The sequence below is a fragment of the Caloenas nicobarica genome, chromosome 9 (genome assembly GCF_036013445.1).
Source record: "Caloenas nicobarica isolate bCalNic1 chromosome 9, bCalNic1.hap1, whole genome shotgun sequence".
Classification (NCBI taxonomy): Eukaryota; Metazoa; Chordata; class Aves; order Columbiformes; family Columbidae; genus Caloenas; species Caloenas nicobarica.
In genome coordinates this window covers 18,014,793-18,027,132 of record NC_088253.1, presented here as the reverse complement: position 1 = coordinate 18,027,132, position 12,340 = coordinate 18,014,793, and the positions used below count along the sequence as shown (strand labels likewise).

The window sequence follows — 12,340 nt, the reverse complement described above, 5'->3', positions numbered from 1 at the left end:
GGCTCCCCCTTGGTGGCCTAGGAGGAGCTTGGATAGCCCATGTACAACGGGATCAGCTGTTGTAGATCCTGCTGTAGGGACAAGATCACTCTTACAGAGTGCCCCTCTCCCTCCATGCCCACGCAGACAGCCCAGAGCCACAGCGGAGCACGGCGAGCCGAATCCCGGCCCCAAACAGCGACCCCCGCTCTGGCCACCACTTCCTCGTAGCTTTTCATATATCCCCCATCATCGGGTCAGCCAAGAGCTTCTCAGGCTTTTAATGACTCTCCCCAATGCCCCTTTGAGGAGGGCGGCACCACACGCTCCATTTCACGAGTGGGAAATGAGAGATTTAGGGCAAAAAGGGCAAAAACTGGCCACAGTTTCTGGATACCCAGGGAGGTGCGGAGCCAGGCTGAGCGTGTCCCGGGGCACAGCTCCTTCAGTCCCCTGCCACCAGTGCGGGCTCAGCAGTTTGGTAAGTGCCGCCCTGAGTGACTGACAGTGTGGGGCACTGCGGGGCTGTGATGGCGCCGGGGTCTCTAATGGCGCCTCAGGCTCCTGAGGCGACGACAGGCGGGGCGGGGCCACAGCGCGCGCTGGGGGCGGGATCAGAGCAAAAGGGGCGCGGCCCAACGGGGGTGGGGGGGTGGGGTGCGGCGCGGTGACGTCACCGGAGCGCTGCTTTGCATACGGCGTGCGTGCCGCTGGGTGGGCGGGCGGTCGCGCCGGAGGTGGCGGATTCAAGATGGCGCCGTGCGGACGTGTCCGGAGCCGCTGCCCGGGCCCGGCGCTCCTCCTGCTCCTGGCGCTGGCGGTGCGGCCGGCGGCGGGCGGCCCTCCTCCCGCGGGCCCCGCCGGTGGCGCCAGCCTGGGCTTAGTGGGGCAGCAGGCGGTTGGGCCGGGCGCGGCGGGCCCGCGGAGTCCCCGCGGCGGCGGCGGCGGCGGCGGCTCGGGCAGCGGGTGGAAGCTGTCGGAGGAGGCGGTGTGCCGGGAGGACGTGGTGCGGCTCTGCTCCAAGCACAGCTGGGCCAACAACCTCGCCGTTCTCGAGTGCCTGCAGGACGTCCGCGAGGTGAGGGCCGGGCGCCCCGCCGGGCCGGGCCTACCCGGCGGCGAACAAAGAGCGGGGCCCCGCGCCCCTGGGCCCCGCCGCTCCTCAGGGCAGCGAGCGTGGCCCGGGCCGCCGCTCCTTCGTTACCTCACGATTTTTTATTTTAAACCCGGGGTTCGTGTGCAGGCCGGCGCCGGCCGCGCTTCCCGCGCTGCGCCCCCGCCGCTGTGGAGCTCGGGGTGAGGGGGACGGGCCGGGCGGGGCCCCGGGAAAGGAGCCGCTTCTCCTGCCGACACCCCCTGTTTGCACCTCGGGCTCTGAGCTGCCACCCCTCGCATCGCCCTCCGGGGAGAGAGAGCTCTCGGTGGGGTGGCTTTGGTGCATTACACGGTCATTATTTCTGGGGAGAGGTGCTTTGCTGGTAGCAGCAGCGACCTGGGAAGACTCTTACTTTTCAGGTTCAGATCCTTACCTTTGCATAGAGCTCAGCCGCAGAGGTGGCTGGTTTCCAGTGCTTGCTTTTATCAAACTAGATACACAATCTTTAGACCTGGTTTAGTTTATGTTAGGAGGTTGGCTGGGCAATCTGCTGTTCCCAAACATCTGTTGTGAGTGGTTTAAGTCTAGCTCAAGAAAAAAACTGAGGTGCTATCTCAGAGTCTTTTCTAGCCTGATCTTTTCATTCATTCCTTGATGTTTCATGCTCAGTTTGAAGAAGGAGGAAGTGTCTTTGGTGTTGAGGTCTGTTTAGTTCTTGGCTTTTCTGCTGTGAAGCCCAGGAATGTCAGGCTGGGTCAGTTTTAATGTTGTTTTATCAAGTGGAAATGCAGTCAGGGAAAACCTGTGCTCATTTCTCATCCGCTATTGCAGAGACAGCAGATGGCAGTGACTTAATGGTTACTCTCATCAAGGGGAGTCTTGGACCAATAAGTGTCAGTGATTACTTCCTGGCTTAAAATCCAAAAATAATTTAGGGGTTTTTTAGTCTAGCTTTATGTTTTAATTTTGGACAGGTAGCTTAGTTCTGGCAGAAGGTGGCTCACAAGCTACCAACCTGCCAAAAAGGCAAGCTCTTGTTGTTCCTTTCTTTCCAGTTGTGTGGCCCCTCCCTTCTCTTTTCATAGTTCCAGTGCTTATTGGTTTTCTGCCATTTTAGCGAAGTGAACCTTTTTATCAGCTAGTTTATCGGCTTTCTACTGAAATAGTTTTATTGTTTTACTGGGAGAGGGGGTGAGCGCAGGGCTAGGACACAGGGGTGTGCAGGGAGAAGCAAAATATGAAGGGATACCTCGCATCGCACTTCATTTTCAGCAAGTACAAGCCATGCAGTTGGTTCTGCATATTTCATGAAAACTCCACTCTCTTTTGAATATTATGTTTTGCTTGTGGTTTCCTATGATTTTCCTTTTCCCCTTTCAAAGCCAGTTTTGTTGTCAGTAGCTTGCTGGCTGTTAGTCTTGTCTACCTGTAATGCTGATTGATATCCTGTGCCAAAGGTGAATCTTCTCCTGGGTGACATCCCAGGCATTGGTAGGACATCTTGGGGTTGTTTTGGATTGAGTTTTCTTTCTGAAGGTGTCTTGTCCTTATTTGTCTGTCAGCCTATAAAGAGGACTGTCAGCTGATCTTAGGCTCAACAGTTCTCATGCTGTAATGCAGATGTGATGGGCTGGATCCTGACGTAAAAGTGACTTCCCAGAGTACTGCTCTGAGAAATGAATTAAAATAACTGACTTGTGTGTATCCCTGCTGTTTAACTCTTGATATTTAGACTGAGTAAAAGTCATAAGTTGTAAACATTGAGTGGCACATTGGGTGACAGGGAAAGGGTCAGACCTTGTCTCAGATGTTACCTTTGCATTGGAGGTGGCAGCAGAGGAAATAAGTGACATATTTGCCGTTACTGTTGTTGATATATAACTTCTCATTTTGATCCTAGAGCATTTGACAGCTTGTTTGGACAATATCAGAAAAGTGACAATTACATTGTCAAATGGGTGGGGAACTAGTCTAAGTCATATGAGTCCATTTAAAAAAAAAAAAAAAAAGTCAGGCTACAGTAAATGAAAGATTTGGGGGAGTTGCTGTGTGTGTGATAGCGTTGGTGAGGACAGTATTTGGACATTGCTTTACTACGAGTACCAGGTAAGATTTTTAGATGCAGTTAGGCTGCAGAAGCAGACTTTTTTCCATAGATGTTTCAGATTATTTTACTCTTCTCATAAGAAATATTCCTCTAAAGCGGAGAAACTTTCAGTTTGAAACTGAGAGCATTACTGTTAAGAAGAAAAGTCAATGGATAATCTTAATGTGAGACAGAAAAGCTAGGGCACTTTTCAATTAGAATAACCAAGGGAAACAACTACTTGAAACCTCCCTTTTGAGTCCATAAAGCACAGAGAAAAGCAAAGATGTGCCTGTTTGGTTAGGCAGTGTGAATGCGATCACATTGAGTATCTGCTGTTTTGTTACCATGGACGTCTTTTAAGTCTTTAATTGCTTTTGCAGGTAGTTCTCTTGAATCTAAAGAAACAGGAGTATTGAGTCTGTGGTTGACTGGTACAGGAGCCTAGAAATGTTGAGAAAAGCTGTTTAACACAAATATTCAGCAAAGAATAGCTTGAAGCAAAATAAAACAGTTAAAGAAAAAAAACCACCAAACATGAAAACCCCAACCAACCAAAATCCACCAATTCAGACCTCCCTGCTCCCCCCGCCCTAAAACCCAGAATCATAAATTTAAAAGTTTTGCTTCTGAGAGGTTACTTGTAGACTGTCAACTTAAAGTATTATCAACATAGATATTTAAATACTGCATATTTTTAGAATTCTTTTTTAGAAAAATCAGGCCCCCAGACTGATATCAAATACTTCACCACTGATTTTCCACTAAGTCAATGAAGTGCTTGATTGACATAGTGCAGACTCGACTTCTGCAGGTGCAGAACTCTGCTGCATTTCAGATTGTTGAAACGTTTGAAAGATAGAAATCAAGGGACAATTGTGTTTTCTGCTTTCCTTTTGTAGTAGGAGAATGGGAAGGATGCTCCTTAATTGGAAGAGGTAGTGGTCAGAGCTAGTCAGCTTCAACGTCTTTAACTGTAATCAGAAAATCAGAATCAAAGGCATGTTTTGGTGTGTTTTCCAGGTGAATTAGTTTCATTCTAGTTAAAACCATTTCTGCACCGGATACATTGCTGTTTTGAGGGACTTAAGTTTTGTCATCAACTCTTTAATTGTTATCCAAATAACTTTGTGCCAAGATATAAAAAGGGTAGAATGGAGTGGTGTTTGCTTTTGTTTTTCAAAAATATGTTTTAGAGTTCTTTTTTTTTTTTTTTAAAATATTCTGGTTACTAGCCTGTTTCTAGAGAGACTTCAGAGTTTGCATTTCACTCAGCATAGACTGCAGCCTTTAAGCCCTTTTTTATGGACTACCTATTAAACTAATTTTCATGGTTATAGTATAAATAAACCCATGAAATATTAATATGTTCGCTAGGTAAAAATTTTGCATGATTAATGATGATTTGCATTTAAAGCACGACTGAGTTGTTGAATTTGAGGTAGGAAACATTAGGAGGTATGAGAATAACTTAACCAGTGTAGCTCTGTTAGCTGGCTTATTAGTGAAGCATAATTTTGCTATTAAAACATACGTTAATTCATGGATTAATCAGATCTAACTTGATGTTGCAATTGTTAAACTTCACTTGCATTGCCCTTGTAAAGATTATGTAATATTTAAAACATTATATCCATTATATAAAGCTAATGCTGCAGAAGGCTGAAGATCAAATTATCATGGTTAGGTTGGGATTAGAGATCAAAGTTTTGGCCTCCTGCTGTTTTCTTTACCCTGAATGGTTCTGTTTCTTTGGTAGCACCTTTATGGCAGGAACAGTATAATTGAGTCTGAATGCTCTGCTCTCTGGGAAGAGTAAGACTCTTAATGTTGAGGGTTGGGTTAGGAACAAAATGAGTTAATCTTAAAAGCTGTGTATTTTAAGAATAGTATTTTTTTTCCCAGATGCATAGTCACTGTAAAAGGCCAGAAAATTCATTTGTTTTGACTTACAGACTAGGAAGCTTGTCACATTCAGCAGGTTTGGAACTGGCATGTTTTTTCCATATAAATGTTTTATTCCTCACCGTGTATATACCTGAACTCCTTAAGTGGTCTGATAAAATAGTACCAGTGAAATTACCTACGTTTTAATCTTATAGATGGAAAAGAGAAACCAGACGGTAATGAATGCTTGGAGTCTTCATCTCTTTTGGTAATGCTGTAGTTGCAGGAGAGGTCAGATGTGCTCAGTCCCTCTACTAGTTCTCTAGTTTTTCTACTTTCTTGATGCATGAATTGGACCTGTGAAAGCCTCCCTGGAGTTTTTTGGTTGCACTGAGGTGCATAAGTGTGATCTGTCACAGTAGCTCGATTTATTTTATTTTTTTCCATTTTTATCTCTGCAATTTATTGAGTTGAAGGGTGAAGGTTTTGTTTTGACTCAACATGTGACGTTATCTCATATTTGAGCAGCTCCTCTGTGTTATTTCCGTCTCTCACAGCTTTCCGTGCACAAGTGGAGCCTGGCATTTAAAGTGCCTTTTTTGAGATGTCTGGGGTGTGGCAGCAAATGACTGTCCAGAGCTGTAAGTAATTGAGGTCTGTGGATTAAACATAGCACAGGAGTAGGCTAGTTTTTAGGAAATACAAATAGTGAAGACACTCTACTAAGTTGACCATCTCCTTCAGTGTTTATAGTTTGTTTTTGTCACATGAAACCTCCAGGCATTCTCCTCAGCTTTCAGGCAAGCTCTTTTGAATGGGAACGGCCTGTTTCTCAGGGTAGTAAGTATGTAGTTGTGGGATGGAGGCTGTTCTGGTTCTCTAATCATCACTCTTGCCATGGAGTAGGCAGTTAGTATTCCAGTGATGCTCTTACAGTGCCTACAGCATTATCATCTCGTTCAGATATCAACACACAAAGGGATTTTTTTAAAATGCGATGATCAGAAACCTGGAAAATGTACCTTAAGCCTTGCCAAAGGCTTTGCTTACACCCTCCTTTTTTTCTAAGGGATATTGACTTGGTGAGGAGTCAAAGCCATCTGTACGGGGCAATGGAGTTAAGGAACTCTTACATCCTTAAGGAAATAAAAAAAAAAAAGATAATTCTTACCTGTAGTTGAAGTTGAGCTAACTTAAAGTAAAAATGTGCTGCAATTTTAAGGGATTGAGTTAATTATTGGGCTGTAACTGGATGCTAGACTCCGTGTGAGTTGAAGGCTCTGCATCTGTGTTACGAATCTCCAGATACCATTCTGTCTGAAACAGAATTTAATGAAGAATTTACAGTGGTTTGTGGCAGATGCAAATTAATTCGAATGGTCAAGACTGGTCCTTCCTGCTTCCAAAATTCATAAAATGGGAGATGGAGCCACCCCAGTCAATGGAAGGGAATGGCCAGACCTAGGAGGAAGCGACTGAGAAGATTAAGGTTTGAAAAAAAACATGAGCAACAACAAATGCAAATGATGGAGACAAGGCTGAAGCTTTTTCTCCTGAGGCTTGGCTTCTTAACTGAGATTAGTCACATTTTTATTCTGAAGTTCTTGTTTTTCCTTGTATTCAGATAGCGTAAGCCAAATTTCATCCTGACTTTTGTAGTTGTCTTAAAGTAAAATTCTAAATAGACTTAAATCTGATTTGTGCGTGGGTTATTTACTTTGGCATCAGCCTTTGGCTTCATCTTAGGATGTAGCACTATTTACAAGTACCCTTTTTGTCTTCCTGAAGCCTTGTGTGAGCTGACTAGAGGGTGAGATGGTCTCTCTCCTGCTAGTTCTTGGACTTAGTGTCTTGTGAACAGAGCTTTAAGCACAGGTTCTTAGTTCTCCATATCCTTAGTGATCTTAACAGTCACTGAACTTCTTATCAGAGAGTGTTATTTTTGTGGGGTGAGGGGTTTTTTTAGTTTTGTGCTGTTCTCGGCATGCTGATACTTGCGGTAGCTGGTTATGCATCAGTTGGGCCTGTGCTGTTTGGTTTAATAAAAGGGATTATGTTACAAGTCTGTTTACTCTAGCGAGCTGGCGCTGCTGGCCTGCTGTGGCTCGGAATACCGAGGAGAAAAGCATCGGAAATACAAGGGGCCAGGTGAAGTTTGATGCAGGCTGTCCAGGCTGAGCTTGGCTCAGGATGAACAGAGCAAGCTGTGTTGTGCACAGGTCTGGTTCTGGGGAGGTGATTTGCTGAGCCAAACAGCTGACTGTTTTGAAAAGCAGAGACTCGGTCTGCGTGACAGCAGAGACAGGTACAGCTAGATTGTGTTTTCTCCACTTGCATCTGTTCCTCATACTGGAGGAAAGGAGATCTCTCCAGCTCTGATGCTGCTCTGGGTTGTCATGTTTGAAACAGAATGATTTGAGGAAAGATTAGGCGAATTATGTTCTGTCTTTATTCTCTAGTATAATGTCTAGACATTATGGTGTAGCTTTCACGCATGCGAGCACCACTTTCTCTGTGGACTCTTGTTTTGGTCTTTGGAAAATGTATGCTTACTTTTGAAAAAGCTTTGCAGTTATTCTTCCTAATAATAAATCCCAAATAATTGGAAGAATGAAAGGTTTAGATAATTTTTTTTTTATTTGAAATATTGTGCCCAAATAGCTTTTTTTAATCTTCTGACAAATTTAGTTCTAAGGTCTGTGAAGTTGATTGCTATGGCACTAAAAAATTAATTTCTCTTACTTGGTCATTTTTTGTCGTCATGGGATACTTTCATTTTCTGGTTGTTCAGTTTATCCATATCCATAGCAGTGTGCTAGGTGAGGAGCAGAGATCCTCCCTTCCCCAGGTGCCAACATAATTGCAACCTTTCTTCATCAAGACAGTAGATGAAAACCCAAACTGTTCTACTCCTGAGCAGAGGTGGCATTTATACAAACTGTCTCCTGGCACGCTGGTGTCTCAGTGTTTGCACTTCAGACCTGAGTAATTTCCTTCAGTACTTAGAGAGAGGAGTCTGTTGTGTCAATGCGGTCGTTTTGGGAGTGTAGTGCCTGAGTTTATTTTATTTTGTCCTTTGGATTAGTGTATCTTGTAGTTCTTTCAGCGTTGTGAGCTCAGATTTCACACGTTTGCATTAGAGGGCGTAACTTGGATTTTGATGTCTAAAATTTTGCCGTAACTCAAACTGTACATTTGACGTCTTTGCTATTGTCAGTGCTGTGGCTTAAGACTAAAGGTACACATCTAATACCTCTTTTGCCAGGTAACAACGTACGGGCAAACAAACATAAGTCATGCAGAACACGAATGTTCATTTGCTGCATTTGTTGTTAATTGCATCTTTTCTGAAACAGTGCATAAGAACTGCTGTGGTGACAAAAAGGTAATATTTAATGTAATAAGTATTTGTGATTTCTCTACATGCCTGGAGTATTTTCCTCTTTTGAAGTTAGTGGTAGAACTGGGTTCTTCTGTGAAAAACTTCTAGTTTCCTTATTTGATTCTCTGGAGTTTTGAGTTTCTTCTAGAGAACCCAGCTGGTTATGTTGATAATTAAGAACTTACATGTAACAGGGTAGGTTAATAACAAATAGCTACTGCAGCCCTGCTATGCGAAATCATTCAGGCATGTGCGCTGCCTTTTGTTCAGATAATAATGCCTGGTTTAATCTGGTGGCAAGTTTGCTGTCTAGATCTCTTAAATCTTAATAAGATGCTCACCAGTCCTCATCATGCTCAGTAGCTTTTTAATTGGGACTTTCTTTTCTAATGTGTCCTGTTAGTGCAGGGTAAAATACTTTCCACCAAATGAACTGTAAAACAAACTTGGCAGACTGTGCATTCTTTTAAGTGTTGGAGTAATTGCCCTACAGAAAGTTTTGATAGAATTAAAAAACCAAACAAACCAAAACCCAACCTGCTTGGCTTGTAGACTTTCTGTAACAGTCCAGGCTTGATTTCATCTGAGTCAACTTTTGTTACACTGTTCTCAGCTGAGTTGAAATAAGATCTGGAAGAAGCTTACAGTAATCTCATTCATTATCAAATTAATTTGTTGCTTTTGTTGGTGTCTGTGTGGCCTATCCACATATGTCAGAAAATCAGAAAAGCTAACAATCCTCAAGTAGAATCACTGCAACACCACAGCTGTCATAATTTACAACATGAATTGTTTATGAGTGCAATTTTTAACCATGTTCATGGTGATTTAAACAAATCTATATTAATGTGATCCTCTTATTGTTGAATTCAGACAGGCTAGTCGAAATCTGATATGAGGTCCTGAGTAAATGCAGGTGGAGAGAACTGTTGCGCCAGTTTTATTTGTCAAGCGTTTTGTATTGCTATTCATGTGTGACACTGTGGTGACCCTGCTGCTTTTTTATTGTTACTTTTGAACTGGTGTTATCTATGAGCACTGTATTTTTGGTGCTTTGGTACTTGAGACATGGGAGTTGCTGGCTCTCTTGCCATAGCACAGCTATTCAAACTCACAATGACGTCTGTCTTATCTTACTGAAGCCTGTAGAGTCGACTCTGTGAAAGCAGCAAGTGTGCTGATGCCGCCTTTCCTGCAGCCAGTCTTCTGTCCGAAGGTTCAGCCTGCTTTTCAGTAACATACATATGTTGCACCTAGCGTCATTAAAGTGTGGAAAAGTCTTTGAGTTGCACGTTCTAGTTGGCAACCGGAACTGCATTCTTAATGAGGAGTGTAGAACAACACACAGGAGAGTCTTTTTAGTCAGCATGTAACTGGAGAAACTCAGTGTGCTGTAAAGCCTGGTTTGAAAGGGAGATTTCTTACGGCAACCGGAACGATCCATTTTTTCTGCTTAAAACAGTGAGGTGAATTTTCTGAACTGCTTTTCAGGCAGGGATTCAGTGGGATACCAGGTCAATGCTTGCCAGAGGGAAGTACAGGTTAGAAAATGCTTGACAGTGGTCGCTGTTGGAAAACACAGAGCTGTTTGAGTCACTGTCTGCAGCAGAAGTCAAAGATCTTTTGAATGTAGTAACATTGCTTATTTTTTTAACTGAAGGCTTCCAGGCAGCAATCAGCAGCCATCTTTCCTTGTTTTGTTTCTGATAAGTCACATGAAGCAACATTATTTTTTAAAGCTGAAACACTAGTTCATGGTTTAAGTCTTCCCTGCATTTTTATTAAACTGAGCGCTGGAATGGACTCTTGTGGTGAATGCTTGTACTGTCTCTAGGAGTCCCAATGATAACAGCTAATAGCATCATCTGGGAAGGTGCGGTACTGGGGAACATACTTTTCCATCGGCTGAATCTCAGCTCTAAAGGTGTATGCTCATTCTAATGTTATTGTTAATAGCCTTAATTAGAAGTACATGTGCAAAATAATAGTTGTAGGAGGGATGTTCCTTGCAGAACACAAGCAAAGCATTGCTGTGTTTCATATTTTTGCTTCATGACCCTTTACCTATGCTTTAGCAGGCACTGAACACACAGCAAACCATCACTGATAATAGTCTCACCTCTGACTGCAGATGTAACAGCAGTGTATAGGGCAGACTTCCCTGGAAGAATGCAGAGTTTGTTCTAGCTCAGGTACTCAGCAGTGTGGCTTGAGGTTGTCCACATCAAACCTCCTTCACCTGCTATGTTGGCTTCCTTTTGATGAGCAGCTCACAGGTGAGGCTTACACAGGAGGGAAAGGTGTACAACAAGCCACAAGCGACAGGGTTTTGTTTCTTTCCCCTCCTCCAGCCATTTGTGAACTCTTCCAGCCTCCTGTTGTACAAAAGCATTGTCTAAACTTGTTCTGCTAGGGAGAGTGTTGATGGAATGTAAATTCTTCTCTTTTTATGTAATCTTTTCCCAAAGTAATTTCCCTGAATACTTTCCTCCCTTGAGATATTCCAGTGAAATCCATCATGACTTTATGATGCCCTCAAAGATTATTTAATAAATGTTGTCTTCTAATGTCTAATTTACTCATTAGGGTTCACAGTGTCTTAAACTTAGAATACTTGAAAAAGGCATTTTCTGAAAACTTTCTGGGAATACTGGAGAGCTCAGGTAGGCTTTGTGGTTTGGGGTACAATTGGGAGGAGTATTGAACCTGAATTTGTTGTGTAACTACAAGAGAAGATGAGAACCAGTGTTCCAGTCACTTTACTGGCTGTTAGCTCACCACAGCTGTATTGTCCAGTCTGGTGTCTGAAGTGGCTTAGGGCAAATGGAAAAAGGCAAAAGCCTTCCTATGGCTTAGTGCTGTACATCGTGAGTAACTTTAAACAATATGGCAGCATATTGTTTCCATCTTAAAGTGATCTCTGGCCTGTTGAGAGATGGAGTTTGATCTCTGACTGTAATCACTTCTGCATTGCCTAGTGGGATAATTAATTTGGAATTGAGATCTGTTTCAGAGATCAAAGTTTTGCCTTAAAAAAGGAAAAGCCCCTCTGTTAACCTAGTATAGAGACACTCAAGTAGAATGGTAAAAAAGGAAGATGTTAAAGCAAGGTAGTAGAGTAGCTTATAGCCTGTTAAATATTGAAATGTTTGAAAATACCTGTATATCTTAAAAGCTTTATTGCCTCAAGTTTAAGGCAGAGTATTATTTCGTATGCTTTGATTGTTCTGATCTTAAATTGAGCCATAAGAGTCTTTCCCAAGTGAACTTTTCTTTTCAGGAACCACCTAAAATAAACTTGTAGAGGCTGGCTGATAATAGAGTTCACTACCTTGGGAAACCATGTTGCTGAAAGTACTTCTGAACAACCCTTTGGTGGTTTGGCATGGTTTTCTGTAAGTTGTTTGTATGTTGCACACTTTTTGTAGCATTAAAAGCCATAAAATAAAGTGAATCAAGAGGTCATCTTTGAAAAGTATCTAAAATTGAGCCTTAGAGCTGTTGAAACATTGCATATCAGTAAAATTTGGGCAGTGCAAGTACAGTGTCATTTGCTTCCATATTTGTAGAGCTTATTATTATTTTGTTTTGCCTTTCATAATAAGCTCATCAGTTTGAGTTCTATGCTTTGGTAGCACTATTTTGGGTATGTTTTACTGTACATTCAGGCCTGGATCCAGGACGTTAGTAAGATTCCTTCTGTGTACACTGGTGAATCTGAAACCATGTGGACAGGTGAGCCGCATGGGTTGTCAGTAGGTCAGCATCATTATAGGAAGAGATCGGTGTAGGTGAAGAACTGAACAGCACAGCTGTCTTCCCAGTCGTGAAGCTACCTGGAGATGAAGGGCAGGACAATGACATCAGGGTTATTCTCCTCTCTGCGTCTAGAAGCTGAGGTGCTGAAGCT

At 43.1% G+C, this 12,340-nt stretch overlaps 1 protein-coding gene across 1 annotated transcript in view; it reads left to right on the top strand.

The window, feature by feature from the left end:
• The first annotated feature begins 723 nt into the window (after nucleotides 1–723).
• The window catches only part of GLG1 (golgi glycoprotein 1), an 82,067-nt gene continuing 70,450 nt past the window's right edge, over nucleotides 724–12,340 (top strand). Inside the window, exon 1 of the mRNA XM_065640593.1 lies at nucleotides 724–1,057. Coding sequence (XP_065496665.1) covers nucleotides 731–1,057 — 327 coding nt within the window. The 5' untranslated portion in view covers nucleotides 724–730. The remainder of the gene's footprint in view (nucleotides 1,058–12,340) is intronic.